This window comes from Theobroma umbraticum, unplaced genomic scaffold, assembly GCF_002168275.2.
Source record: "Theobroma umbraticum cultivar Fairchild unplaced genomic scaffold, ASM216827v3 scaffold_4.1, whole genome shotgun sequence".
NCBI classification, from domain to species: domain Eukaryota; kingdom Viridiplantae; phylum Streptophyta; class Magnoliopsida; order Malvales; family Malvaceae; genus Theobroma; species Theobroma umbraticum.
Window position 1 is genome coordinate 1,332,382 of NW_018397258.1, and position 15,396 is coordinate 1,347,777.

Sequence of the window (15,396 nt, forward strand, 5' to 3'; positions counted from 1 at the left end):
TATTTACTAGTCAGCAGTCAGCAGTCAGTTAAAGTAAAAGACACCGCAACATATTCGCATGTGAGAAACCGGATCCGGATACCTGGTTTTAACATTACCCGCAAATCTCTCTCAAACGTCTCTTTGTCTTCGCCATTTTCCTCTCTCCTACATTCTTGTCTAAGCTCCTTGTTCTTCTGCTGCAGAAGAAAATCCGACGAGGCAGACGGACCAAGAAAAAAAAAATTAAAAAACAAAGCCAAAAGAAATGCCCCAATCAAACCCTAATTTCCCTCGCAAACAGTTATCCAAATCGCCGACCAACTCGCTCATGGCTCAGAACGAAGTCATCGACTCACTTACTTCTCATATCTCCCTCTACCATTCCCATTCCCTCTCCCAAAATCCCAACCCTAACCCTAACAACAATCCGAGGTCTTTAATCCTTAAATGGTTCTCAGCTCTCACCGTCCATCAACGTCAAGCTTACCTCACCACCGTCGATTTCAAGTTCACCCAGCTCCTCATCCAAATGCTGGGGAAGCTCCGTACGCGTGGCCACGGCTTCTTCATTGTTCTCCCCGACCTTCCCTCACGTGATCCTCCCTTCCTCCCCGGCCTCTGTTACAAGCAATCACGCGGCCTCCTCTCTAGGGTTGCCGAGTCCAACGTGTCGGAACGTCGGGTTTTCGAGTCGGTTCAGTTGTTCGGATCCAGAGAAGGTGAAAAAATCGACGAGTGTTCGTGTTCGGTGAGTAGTCTCGATTCGATGACGGTGACTGAAGGGTTCGTTGAAAATGTGGAACTGTTTGTTGAAACCATGGATAAAGTATCGAACGGTGCGTTTCTGAGAGGGGAAGAGAGCGAGTTGGGATCGTATTGGATTGAATTAGAGTGGTTAAAATCAAAAGGGTATTATAGTATAGAGGCTTTTGTGGTAAATAGATTAGAGGTGGCGTTGAGGTTAGCGTGGTTGAATAGTCATAATGTGAAGAGAAGAGGGGTGAAGTTGAAAGAGAAGGTGAATGCCGCAGGGGTAGCGGCAAATGTGTATTGGAGGAAGAAAGGATGCGTGGACTGGTGGGTAAATTTGGGTGATGCAACAAGGAGGAAAGTATTGACAGCAATTATTGGAAAAGCTGCTAAATCCCTGGTATTGTTTAGAACTTTGTTATCCCAATGCTCATTTTAATGATGTTTTTTATTGTATGACATTGCCATTATTAGGTATGGTCAACAAAAGGAGAATTTTTGTGAATTATGAATCCTGTTTTAATTTGGTTATTAATGACTAAAATTACTGTTTTGGTTGAGTTCTGGAGTAATTTCTGTTGTTAAAAGAGAGGAGATTCAAACATGGTGGGCTGGTTAAGGGTAAACTAATTATATAAACTTGTTCTGAGAGCTGAGAAGAACCATAAATTGTAGTTCTACCTTCCTTTTATAGTTTCCTCTTTTATCTTGTTGGGGCTTCACCTGTAATCTTGTATACAGGGATAAATTTGTATGTGTTGCTCCAATGTGTTATGCTTGGATCTTTCTTTAGTTTGATTTACTAATGTGATGTATATAGAATATTTTTAAAGATTTCTCGCACATGGATCATTTGTAATTTTTGACAATTAATATCTATTTTCAATACCCTTGAAAATTTTGTGAACTATGAGGCTTACTTTTTATTTAATTTGGGCTTCCAGATTCTTGAGGTTCTGAATGCAGCAGGTAGTGCCTCAGAGGATGAAATGTGGCTTTTCAGTGCAGGAGCAGAACAACCAATGAGGTACAATTATGGTGAACCACTGCAGGGTACCATCCCAAAACGCCTGGAGGATGCAGAATTTGGCATAATTATTACAGCAGGTTCTCATTTTGGAAAACCTAATTCCCTAACCAATGTCTTCAGTAGTTTATTTGTGCTTCAGGATATTGTTACTTTAGTGCGATCATATCATAATAAGTGTGATATGGGAAAGGTGTTTTTTAGTGCATTAGGTTCTATAAGTACCATTGCTGATAGTATATTAAGAAAACTGCGAGGCATTCTCATGGTTATTTCACTTGATTGCACAAAACTTGAACTTCTCGGAGAAGGAAATTTTAACTCTTCATCCGATAAATCCAAGGATAAGTTCAGTGCATGTAGCCGCAAGAAAAAGGGCAGGTCCCGAAACATAAAAAAGCAAAATGCTGTGCTGAAGACAGAGGTGGATGACCTTCCGCCAGAAAAACCTCTCAAGGTACTTTTTCCTTTATATTGAAACCCTTCTAGATGTGTTTTTGCATTCATTTATATGTGTTGAGAAATTTCATTTTAATTGTTTCTAGTAATATGTCAGGATCTTGAATCTGTATCAACTAATAATAAGAAAGCAGATTTGAAGGAGTCCAGCAAGATGCCTGTTACACCTCATGGGAAAGATGTTAACAGAAAAACTCCGTCACAAATGGAAATGGTCACACAGCTTTTCATTTGGATGGTATTTTCTTGTTAGTTATTTAAATTTTAAATAGTTGCATAACTGGTACTCTGTTATCAGGAACATACCCAATCATTGATTGGTGGAAAAGGGCGAGCTGCTGCAAGGAAGAGTCGGAAGGAAAAGAATAAATACAAATGCTCTTGCATCAATGATATAACTGAAGTAAAAACTTCCAAGAAGGCAGTCACAGAGGCTTCCACTTCATCTTTTATTTTTCAAGATGAGGCAACAAATTCCAATGGTGTATTGGATAATTTAAATATACAGGGCATTCCAACTGATACAATAAGCCAGAGCAACGTCCTTGAATCAAATTCATGTCCTAGTAGACCAGATAATCAGCCTTTCAGGGAGGGAATTGCCATGCACGTACAAGATCCTGAGGATGGTTCCACTGGACAAGAGGATTACTCGAAAGATGTAACTGAGAATGAATTTATTCTTACCGGACAAGAGGATTCATATTGTAGGGTAGAATGTAATCTTTTGCCTCCGATTATCCCTGTGCCAGAATCTGATAGTGTTTTCACTGGTGAAGGCATCAACATACAAAATTCTCATAGTGCAAGTAAAATTCAGGAAAATTCGACTTCTCCTGATGCATCAGTGAATACACTAGACGTTAAAGAGGAAGTTTCTGTGATTCAGGTGCAAGATAAAAAACTTTATAATACTGCACCCACAGGCTCTCCTCAATGCCTTTCATATGAGTGGCCTAGTGTAGCTCCCTTTTATTTTCCTTCCATAAATTCACATGTTCCAGCTGCTACTGATAGATTGCACCTAGATGTTGGTCACAATTGGCACAATCACATCCGCCAACCTTTTGTGCCCACCATGCATCAGGCAAGAAATCCTCAGATTGAAAGTGGGTGCAGTCGGATCTTAACTCGCCGAATGCCAATGAGTTTAGATTGGCCCCCTATGGTTCGTAGTGCTTCTGGATTGACGCCGTCAATTACTTGCAATTATGACTCTGGATTTATCTCAAGGCGACAGACAGCTTTTCAGCAGAGTTTTGCTTCTCAAAATTTCCAGTTTAATACAAAGAACCTTGATGATGAGAGAAAGTATTCTGGGGATTTCTTTGACTTGCCAGATCTGGCAAATACAGCAGAACTCGCCGATGAATGTGATAGCCACTGGATATCAGAGGAAGAATTTGAGGTGCATGCAGTTTCTGGTATAGATTATAATCAATACTTTGGTGGGGGTGTGATGTATTGGAATCCTTCTGATCATCCAGGGACGGGTTTTTCTAGACCTCCATCCCTTAGCTCTGATGATAGCTCATGGGCTTGGCATGAAGCAGACATGAGTAGGGCTGTTGATGACATGGTTGCTTTTTCTTCATCTTATAGTACAAATGGTTTGACTTCTCCAACTGCTGCTCCATTTTGTTCCCCTTTTGAGCCTTTGGGTCCTGGACACCAGGCAGTTAGTTATGTTGTGCCAGGAACTGAAGTGCCTGGCAAAGTACTGCATTCTCCATCACCCACACCTGATGTGGCAACAGAGGAGGAAGCTTCTGGATCTTTGCCCAATTTATCTAGTGATGTTGAAGGGAAAACAGGGGATGCACTTCCTTACCCTATTTTGCGTCCTATAATCATTCCAAACATATCAAGGGAGAGATCAAGGTCTGACTTTAAGCGTGGTCATGATCATAAGAGCCCCTGTGTTCCTCCCACTAGGCGGGAGCAACCTCGGATCAAACGGCCCCCATCACCAGTTGTGCTGTGTGTTCCACGAGCTCCACGTCCACCACCACCATCTCCTGTAAGTGACTCAAGGAAACAGAGGGGTTTTCCAACGGTTAGATCTGGTAGCTCTAGCCCAAGACATTGGGGTATGAGAGGTCTGTACCATGATGGAACTAACTTTGAGGAAGCTTGCGTTCGCATGGATGGTACCGAAGTTGTTTGGCCTTCTTGGAGAAGTAAGAGTCTTTCAGCCCATCCAATGATCCATCCTCTCCCTGGTGCTTTGCTGCAAGACCATTTGATTGCAATGTCTCAGCTGGCTCGTGATCAGGAACATGTAAGTATAGCACCAGCATTATGTCAATCCGAAGTTATGGTTTATGTGTTAACTTCGTAGATTTTTGTGATTATTCTGCAGCCAGATGTATCATTTCGTCTGCAACCACCTGAGTTACAGAGCTGCCCAGCACGAAAGGCATCTCTGTCTTCAATACACAGCCTCCTTAATGATGAAATTGAATCTTTCTGCAAGCAGGTAAGTAGTTTATTGGTCCCTAGAAAATAAAGAAGACAAGGAAAAAGCAAATGATTGATCCTGTTTTTTCCTCCAAATTTATTGTTTCCATGATCTTGAACAATATTTTGCACAAGGAATTTTTTGGTTTCTGTTGTTTATGCATTTATTTACCAGGCCCTGCAACATTACTGACTGTTGTATGATGTGTTCATGTTTAAGGTTGCTGCCGAGAATATGGCTCGTAAGCCATACATTAATTGGGCTGTCAAGCGGGTTACAAGGTCTCTTCAAGTCCTATGGCCTAGGTCAAGGACAAATGTCTTTGGTTCAAGTGCAACTGGCTTATCTCTTCCAACAAGTGATGTAGACCTTGTGGTTTGTCTTCCTCCAGTAAGGAATCTGGTGAGCGCTTCATGTGTTGTTTTTGTTGATCATATGCTTATACTTTATGGCAAGAAACTCATCTGCAAACATTGTTTTTAGGAACCCATCAAAGAAGCTGGGATTTTGGAAGGACGTAATGGTATTAAAGAAACTTGTCTTCAGGTATTAGTTTTATTGTAATTGGTTGTGCTGTAGTTTGCACTTATCATCACATTTTCTTGATAATTCAAATTAGGCATTTTTTGAGTTAATAGAAATTGAAATATCATAGTGTTCTTCTAAAAATGTTGAGCACATGTTATTCTCTTTCTCCCTTTTTCTTTAGAAAAGGCATATTTATACATTCCTTGAAGTGTTTCACAGGCTACAATAAATCTGGTGTACTTACCAGGTGGTAGACATTGAATTAGGAATACTTGATTTTGTTATACAGTATTAGGTTCCTGTTATTTACAATGATGTTTTGGTCTTCCTGATTAATGTACCAGCAACATTTGCATTTGCCCTTGTTCCCTTCTATATGCAATATAACTTATGATACCCCTCCAGCTGTTGTAATTAGTTGTTGGTGCACTGCTGTATGGCTTGCTTGAATCTTGTGTGTGTGGACTTGTTTTTCCCCTGCAAAATACCTCTGGGAAATTCTTGTCATTATCTGATATTTTGGCATAGCTGTTTTAGAAGATTGAAACTGTTACATTTGTTTTCCAGCATGCTGCCAGGTATCTTGCCAATCAGGAGTGGGTAAAGAATGATTCTCTGAAGACTGTGGAAAATACAGCTGTAATGCCTTTTCTTGTTAGATTCTGTCATCATTCTAGCTTTACTTCTTTCTTTCCATCTCTTTTCTAACAATGTTATCTCTCTGGCATTCAGATTCCTATTATTATGCTTGTGGTAGAAGTTCCTGATGACCTAATCACTTCTGCGGCCTCTAATCTACAATCACCAACAGATGAGCAAATAGAGAAGAGTGCTGAATATGGCAACCATGCTCATTCTGATACTGTTGGCTTAGAAGACTCTGCTTCACCTAGGTGCTCAAAAATAAGTTATGGTAATATGAAGGATGTCAAATCAGTTCGTCTAGACATCAGTTTCAAGTCTCCATCACATACAGGACTCCAAACTACAGAACTGGTAATGTTTTACATGAATTTGACTTCACGATAAACCCCAGTCTTTTGGATTGCATCCAACTTTGGAGCCTGTGACATGATTCTATTGCTAAATAATAGCCTCTTTCCTGGAAAATTGAGGAGAATATTTGTTTAACTATTGCCTGATGAAGGATGTTATCAGGAAGTGGCTTATTTTTGTCCATGTTGGATTTAGAATAAGATTATTGAGTAACCATCTGTGGCGTTACAAGCTTTTTTCACATTTCTTTTACAAATGTTTTCCGACTTAGATGTCCTTAAAATTTTAGAGTGCAGTTTATGTAGGTATGGGACAAATGTGTGTACCTCTAGGACATAGTTGGTATGTGAGATTTAGGGTGTTCATTCCTGTTTTCCTCTTCTAAATTTGTTTTTTGGGGCATTTCCTCTTTTAGAGTCTCATAATTTCAATTGTATATTTCTACATATTAGATTCAGGTGTTTTGCTTTATTTCTGTTTTAAAATTATTTTATACAATTTCAATTTGTTCTTTGCAGGTGAAGGAGCTGACTGAGCAATTTCCAGCTGCTACGCCTCTTGCTTTGGTACTAAAACAGTTCTTGGCAGATCGTAGCCTGGATCAGTCCTACTCTGGTGGCTTAAGTTCATATTGCCTGGTGAGTAATGTTTGGGCATAGAAATGAACTGAGATGTTGTTTCTAACCAAGTACAGTTGAAAATTATGATTCAACTGTCCTGCTTATGTATCTGCAAGTCTATTTACATACTACATGTGAAGATGAAGATCTTCCTACAGACTAGCTAAATAGTCTAAGGTTTAAGAGAACTCTCTTCTAGCTGTGTTTGTTTGGTTTACTTTGAGTTTCTTAACAATTGTAAGCTGGAGGAGCATTGACTGTGCAGCTATGAACACTATGCACTAATTCTGAAATTTAATCACATGAAACTCGCCATAAGCTTGGTAGCAGCCTAGTTGATAAAGCTCAATGTAGCTTTAGATCCAGCTACTTGACCCATTACCCAAATACTTTCTATCATTCAATTTTGAGCTGCAAGATTTAAGGAATCTGTGTAAGACAGAATGGTTTTAGGCATTTGGAGACAATACAAGTAATCCGGAATCAGATATACCATATTGTTTGTACCTAGCTCAGTAAAAGATTTTATAGTCCTCAATTTGCTGTCAGTTACCATAAGCTTCTTGGTCACTTATATCCTAGTAAGTTATAATTTAGTTAATATGCCATACATTCTGAAGGTGAATTTCCTTTTTTAAATGAATGTGGACTTCCATTTTTGGATTGTTCAAGCAACATATTTCATTGGAAAATAAATAAAAAAGAGGACACTGGAATTCTTCATAGCATTCTGCTAATTTTTGCATAGATATTAATGTGTTTACTGAAGTTCCACTTTAATCTGCCACTGGTCAGGACAGTTTATTTATCAGTGAATGAATTCATTGGGTTTGTAGTTACTTTCTTGCGGTTTCATGCTTCTTGTAGGTGTTACTTATTACACGTTTGCTACAGCATGAGCATCATCTTGGACGGCCTATCAACCAAGTAACTTAGCACTTAAACTGTTTTTATGTTTTTCTCATTTCTTACTGGATGAATTCTCATTTTCATAACTTTCAATTATCTTTGATATTTTTCCTTTTGTTGGAGGAGACTGTTATAAATTTTCTGTTGCTATTACTATTGGGATTGAAGTATCTGTTTTAAATGGCTCTCTCTAGTGAGGGTGAAAATTGTTCTTTGATTCAACATTGATATATTGAATTATAATCTTGAGATTAAACCTGTAGTGCTGTTTTAAAGTGGTTTAATCTGCACGTGGGAGGTGAAAATGTAAATATACTTTATGAATGTTTAATTCAGAGCTTACTTGATGCCTAATGCTACACCATGCTATTACAGAATTTTGTATTTTTTGTACTTAAGATTGCCATCAATTTGAGGGAAAAACTTTGGTGGGATGAACAGAAAGATCCTCGACTGGAAAGTTTAGATGATTGATTAGAGAATTGCAGTATGGTTTATGATGTTAATGGAAAGAATATTGACCTTTGATTTGGTTCAGTGACATGAAATTTTTTATTCTCTCTTTCTGTTTGTGTTATCTTTTTCTCTTTTGTGCTGCTTGCAATAAACAAGAGCATTTGCCTAATTTGAACTCAATGTTTCTTGCAGAACTTTGGAAGCCTTCTGATGGATTTTCTTTACTTTTTTGGGTGAGTTAAAAGCCTTGAATGTTGTTTTCATTTCTATGGTGGTTGAAAACATTTACTCAACTGATGTTTTACTGTAAAATGTTTATGAACATTAATGATTTATTATTTATATATCTGGTGGTACAGGAATGTGTTTGATCCCCGACAAATGCAAATTTCTGTGCAGGGAAGTGGAGTATATATAAACAGAGAGAGAGGCTATAGGTAATAGTAATATTTTCTTTTGCTGGGAACTGCTTATAACTTGGATGCTACTGGATGCTGATGATTTGATGCTTCTTTTGTAGCATTGATCCTATACACATTGATGATCCTCTTTTTCCAACAAATAATGTGGGGAGAAATTGCTTTCGGATACATCAGTGTATCAAGGTCAGGCTGATATTTCATTTGATTTATTAGCTTTTGATAAGGAACTGGCCCTGGCATGATTACTGCCGTTTTGGTGTCTTTACATTTATTGTTGACCCACTATATGATAAACTTCAATTAGCTTCTAAATGTTGACTCACTTTTGATATACAGCTTATAATAAATAAAATGTTTCATTTAAGTTTTACTATAGCTTTAAGGAGGAGGAACAGAGAACAATTCTTATTTTACCTGCTTCTGAGAAAAAGAATTAGTAGATTGCAGCTTGGTTATCTTTGCAAGTAAGGCACATAATGGCCTTTTAGAAACTAGTAGCAAGAGAAAAGTTTTGGGAAGCCATTGACACGTTTAGCAAGTAAAGCCTTGGCTAGCTTACTACCTTATGGAATTGTTGACCTATATACAGATATTAATATCAACTGTGGTACATTGTTAAGCCATATCTCATTGATCATAATCTTTCTGGTAGCATTAATCTTTAACTGTTTAAAGTATGGGATGACAACTATTAATAGAAGATGCTTTCCTGAAAAATTTGTGTGATCATGACATTTCTCCGTTTTGTCTTATATATGTAATATTTTGTAATGCAGGCATTTTCAGAGGCCTATTCTATACTGGAGAATGAGCTTACCTGCCTATCAAGTAACACCAATTCATGTTTTAACCCACCATGCAGAATGCTTCAAAAAATCATCCCAAGTATCAATTTATCATAGGGGTTTTAGTTGTTTGGGAAATCTTCACTGTCCAGAAGGTATGCTTTTGCCCATGATAATAATGTTGCCTAGTTGCAAATATATAATTTTGGCTTATCAGAAATATTCTTATGCTAACAAACATTACTGACGTAGAGCTGAAGTCTTCACACAATGGGAGCATTGGGACTTGATTGTTCACTGAAAGTTCTTGGGAATGGGCTCTAAGGTGATCATTTTTCTGTTATGCCAACCCTGGGATCTACTCGAAGGTAGGAAAAAATTCATAGAGATTTTGATTTTAATTTTCTGTTCCTTTGAGATTCAATGAATTTTTTTTCTTATTCAGGAGAAATTTTTAAAAGCAGATTTTTCCTTTGCATCAATTTTTTTGCAACTTCTCAAAAGAAAATCTAGATCTGTAAAGAGAAATTTATGGTGTTTGTGGGAGATAAAACGGCTGTACTCTACTTTTGGCATGTTGCACTGCAGCTTAATCTTGCAATTGATCATTACAAGTGAAGGACAATCCAGTTTAATGGTAAAAAAAATGCTACATCATGTAAGAAGGCACTATTCTTTTGGAGATTCTTTATAATCAAAATGTTAAAGATCCAATGCTACATCAAGCGATCGTTTTAAATTTATGTTTCTTGGTGACATTTCAATTAAATGGAACTTAGAATATGCCTAACTTTTAGTATCATTGCTATTGTTATGACAATGTGTACATCATACTTTTACGAGCCTTGTTTGAACTTTTGATGCATTTGTTTTTTAGTGGAGCTAGGGTGGTTGCTTGTGGAGTATGTCCATGCTTTCGGTTTGGGCTGCCTTTTTTCATTATTTCGTACTTGTCAATTCAAGTTCCTCCATGGATCTCTTTTTGGTAATTTAAGTTATATCTTGATTCTTATTGCATTTTTCTGAAATTATAGTTGATTATGCTGGCAAATTTGAGCATGACAGTTTTTTGTCCCTCCCTCCTACCAGAATTATTATTTTGCAGGTGCTGCTTTATTTTGCTGTGGTGCATATTCTGTCACATTAGATGTTTATACGGAGTATATGATAAGAATAACTATATAAGTGCTTCTATTTTTTAGTTTATACCATTTTTGTATCATCTAGTGCATTTTGAGCAAATAATTGGAATAAAAAAGGGGTTTCCCTTATTTCTTATTTTCCTTTGTATTTCAGGATGTCAACTCGTACGTGGCACAGAATACAGATAGTCTGCCAAGTTCATATTTTGAGCTGAGCTGATTGTCGAGTTCGAAGTGCACAAAGCGTTGCAAGTTCGTTTGTATGAGATGCTGTTATTATTATGAAGGTATGCAATTATGTTCTGTTATATAGACTTTTATTCCCCATGCTCTTCCATTGCTCTCTGTCTTATAAGCTACAGGTTATTGCTGTCATTAAGGATGCATGCTTGATTGTGTGGCAGAGAATTAAGAGGGCTGGAGTGTGTTCGCTTGCCTCCTACGTGGATGAACAACCCTGTACCTTGGTAGCAGGTTTGCCACCAAAAGGGAGAAGGGAAAGACAAAAATGCATCAAAATTGGTTGTTTCTACTGACAAGTATACAGCAGTTACGTCTATTTGACAGATGATCTGAAGGGAGGTCTGAGTATCATCGAATAATATGTTGTGACCATAGCAATTCCTTAGTATAATGGTCGTGCTCCTAAGGAGTAAATACAGAGTTTATCTTGAAATATAATATTATAATGGTCGTGCTCCCTAAGTTTGTGCTGTCATTTGATATGGGGAGAAGTAAGACTCCAATCAATAGTATCTTCATTTACATTAAGTATTATAACTTAACAACAATTTTGTAAACTAAAACCTCATATATATATATATATATATATATATATTGACCCAAATCCAAGTGTAAGATGGATTTGCTTTATTAATTTCACTTATGAGATTTTTTAACAGGCGATGATACATGAAAATGATATGGAGGACCTGAAGAAGTAAGATTTTAGATCGGCAGTCTCCTTTGTTCCTCCATCAAGCGGCAGTTGTTTAGTAGCAATTTTCGAGTCAATAGCGATTTCCATATTTGGAACATAAGAAAAATAGTATGGTAAAACCATATCAACAATTCTGAACAGCAATTTTTAGCAGCCCTGAAGAAGCAAATAATCCAGAGGGCTAGACAAAGCCACCCGGTAAGCGGGACGAGGATTAAAAGAAGCGTAACTGACGCAAGAGCTCCAGAGGATTGACTAATGGCGTTGACAATGAGATGGGAACTTGTGCTTGTAGTCGGGAGATTCATTTTAGTGACCAATGCCACAACATATACACAGAGATTTACAAAAAATGTTAATATATGGTAATAGTGAGTGTCGACTCTTCCTTGATATTTTGTTTGGAGGAGGAGGGTGCATGATGTATTAATGGTAAACGCATTTACAGCATGGAACTTGATTGAGCAATTTTGTCCTTCCTGGTTTTCTCTGTGGACGGGAAAAAAATGAGATGTGCGCTTTGAGACAGGATTATGATTAAAACACCTGAAAGATTGTTGTTGTTATTGGGAAAAATGAAAAAGTTATAGCAAAGTGCAAAGGTTTGAACTCTAAAGTAGTAGTAACTATATATATATAATAAGGATGCTGAAATTACTAATAGCAACCCACCTCTGGGAGTGATGGTTGGTTCTCGTGATTTTCCTCCAACATAGTTGTTACCCATGTTCAATTGTGATTTTCCTCCAACATCTGCCGACCGACCCTTTCATATACTGATCTTGCGGCACGAACCCGAATGGTCCACAAGATGTGAGAAACTTTTTACATCATATTTATTTAACGTAAACAAGTAATCACATCTGGTCAATTTTTTATTTTTTTCGTCAATGGACGGGAGTCTAGATTGCATTGAAGTGGGGTTAATTTGCCATGAAATATACACCAACAATGGAAGAAAAGAAAAAAAATATATAGTAGTTTAATTGTAGACAATGATTTCATCATAAACTTGTTTATTTTTGAATTTTGCCCTATTCATCAGAAACCCTTGTTTGATGGACCTTTATCCAGCCTCTGTGTAATATCACCTATAATTACTTATTCCACATTTAATTCACCTTGGTCTAACATCTTCAAAAGCAGAGATAATTGTGAGTAGGGCACATTTTAATGTCATCTTGCTTGCAATAGTTGATGATAATATTTTTAAATTAAAATTGATGCCTCGCTAAAAATTGAAGACATTGTTCAGTTTTCAATTCTAAAGCATTTGAAAGAGACAGGAGCACTAACCTTGGCCGGATTTGGGGTCGGTTGGCTTTAGAAAGGGAGGTTAACCAAGTCACTCAACTTAGAGAGAGTTTTAAAATTGTTTAATTGGTAGCCAAAGTCTCTCTCTCTAGTTAAACAAAAAACATTAATAACAAAAGGAGAAATGGGTTCGCGAGATCGAGAGCAAAAACTGTTTACATAAAAAAAAACACTGGCAGCATGTTTGGTTTACCGAAAAAAATAAAATGGGAATAAAATAGTCATTTTAAAATAATAGAATAAAAAAAATAGTTATTGTATAGATTGGTTTATAGGATAAAAATTGCTATTATTACTTATTCAATTGTTTGGTTAACGTGAATAATTTTAAGAAATAGTTGAGAAATAATGGATAAATAATAAAAATACTTATTATTAAAATTTAAAAATTTTTTAATTAAAAAATAAAAATACTATGATGAGAAAAAATACTCTTTATTAAAAGTAAAGAATTTATTTTGTTAAAAGATAAAAATATTCTAGGTAACAAAATCAAAATACCTTTTACTATAATTAAATAATATTTTCACCAAAATACAAACGTATATTTATTATAATTAATAATATTTTATATTAGAAGATAATTAAATCTTTTATTATAATTAAATAATATTTAGTATTAAAAGACAAAATATATTCTTTATTAAATTTGAATAATACTAAATAGCATTCTTTATTGCATTTGTTATATTCAAATAATAATATTAAATAATATTCTTTATAATATTTACTATAGTTAAATAATATTAATATATTAAGTAATATTTAAATATTTTCATTTCCTTTTTTTCTGAAAATGAAGTAAAAAATTATGTGTCTTTTGTGCTTTAGAGAGAGAAGGAGTGAAAAAAATTAGGTTTAGTATTATTTTATAAGGTAATTTTTAAAATTGTAAAAGAGTATATTTATCTAATCAACTTATTTTCTTATTCTAAACAATTTGGAATAGTCATTACCAAGGAGTCTAAGTAAGGCCTCTCTTGATTATTCTGAAGAATAGTCATTTCATTTGAACCAAATATAACTTTTATCTCAAAAATGAAAATAGGGGAGAATATTGGCTAAGTCCATTTCTCCCAACCAAGCAAGCCCTAAGAGGAAAGTGGTGAGCAAAAGCAAAGGAAAATTATGTTTTATCCTTATCTATTTCTAGACTTCATTTTTTATCTTCTTTGGTTCAAATTTGTTTTGGTTTGACAACATTTTAAATTATATATATATATATATATATATTAATTTATCATTTATACAAACAAAGATTTTGGTGTCTCATTTGCATGTCGCTACAGGGAATAAAGAAAATTTGAATACCAAGCGAGAAACTTCCCTTCTGATAGCCATTCCTTTCTGCTTCTTAGTACCAAGGATTCAGTTTGTCTTTGTCCTTAAACACTTGAGCAATTGTTGGTGTCATTAAACCTGGTTCTGTAATAAAGAAAGTAGTAGGAAAAATCTTGACTCTGGTCGATCGAGTGCCGGTTAACTGTTAAGGAGGATACTCTAGGCCCATTTTCAGAAATTAATACTGTATTTGCTTTAGAGTCTAGACCCAGACCAAGAGTTGTGTTTAACGTACTTTGTTTGTCTTCTCTCGAATTTTGATCGTGTCCAAGAAACCATAATTTCAAGCTTTCAAACTGTAAAACCAGAAAACAAAAAGGAAAAAAATTAGCTCAGCTTTCAAATAGCAGAACTTCAATGTTTTTATCTCAAAAGCCAAAGCAGTTTTGGCAAAGCATTTCCAAAGCAGTTTTCTCTCAATAGCTTTCTCAAAAGCCAAAGCAGAATTTCGGTTCTTCTCTCAATAGCCCTCTCAAAAGCCAAAGCAGAAATTTTTCTAGCAAAGTCAGGCACTGTCACATACTCACCCAATTGGTTTTAGACCGGCAGCCTCCTTTGTTCCTCCGTCAAGCGGCGACTCAGCAGCAATTTCAGTGTTTCCAACATACGAATATTAGTATGGTAAAACCATCTTAAAAATTCTGGATAACATTCTTTGACAGCTCTAGTGAAGAAAATAACCCAGAGGGCGAAACTAAGGCACCCAAAATGTGGGACGAGGATCAAAAGAAGCAGAACCGATGCAAGAGCTCCAGAGAATAGACTAATGGCATTGAAGATAAGATGGGAACTTCTGCTGGTAGCTGGGAGATCCATTGTAATGACAAATGCCACGACATACATGCAGAGATTAACAAAGAAAGCCAACATATGCCAATAGTGCGTGTCGAAGGGAGACTCGTCTCTTCCTTGGTATTTCGTCTGGAGGAGTGTGCATGATGTACTTATGGTGAACACAATTACAGCATGAAATTTGATGCAGCAATGTAGTATTCCCTCGTTTTCTCTGTCAGACAGTGAAAAGGAATTGGCTGCATAGTGAAGCAAAAAACATGCTTTCAGACAGGTTTTATAATTAAAAGGTTTTAGCGAATGGTGAAGGTGTGAACTTTATAGAACTAGTAAGTAATAACGATGTTGAATTGCTAAGAGCAACGGACCTTTCAGAGGCTGAATAGCTAACAGCAGAGGATATTTCAGACTGATGGTTTGATGAGTCGTTGCACATTTTGGATGGGCTCTGATTTTTCCTTGCTTTGAAATT

At 36.4% G+C, this 15,396-nt stretch overlaps 1 protein-coding gene across 8 annotated transcripts; it reads left to right on the forward strand.

Annotated features, from left to right (window-relative positions):
* Positions 1 to 81: 81 nt before the first annotated feature.
* On the forward strand, positions 82 to 11,976 carry MEE44 (Nucleotidyltransferase family protein). 8 transcript variants are annotated; one of them, XM_089783179.1, is made up of 20 exons: positions 82 to 1,132; positions 1,677 to 2,216; positions 2,316 to 2,432; positions 2,517 to 4,499; positions 4,560 to 4,697; positions 4,899 to 5,081; positions 5,163 to 5,225; positions 5,775 to 5,846; positions 5,940 to 6,203; positions 6,722 to 6,841; positions 7,691 to 7,750; positions 8,381 to 8,421; positions 8,548 to 8,625; positions 8,709 to 8,793; positions 9,387 to 9,550; positions 9,648 to 9,763; positions 10,273 to 10,380; positions 10,485 to 10,500; positions 10,692 to 10,824; positions 10,942 to 11,384. In XM_089783179.1, the coding sequence occupies exons 1-15, from the start codon at positions 248 to 250 to the stop codon at positions 9,510 to 9,512; spliced, it is 4,755 nt and encodes a 1,584-aa protein (XP_089639305.1). In that variant the 5' UTR covers positions 82 to 247; the 3' UTR covers positions 9,513 to 9,550; positions 9,648 to 9,763; positions 10,273 to 10,380; positions 10,485 to 10,500; positions 10,692 to 10,824; positions 10,942 to 11,384. The 8 variants fall into 8 exon arrangements, with proteins under 8 accessions (XP_089639305.1, XP_089639306.1, XP_089639304.1 ...); XM_089783180.1 differs by lacking the exons at positions 10,273 to 10,380; positions 10,485 to 10,500 and adding an exon at positions 9,984 to 10,032; XM_089783178.1 differs by having other exon boundaries at positions 10,273 to 10,500.
* Positions 11,977 to 15,396: the final 3,420 nt, after the last annotated feature.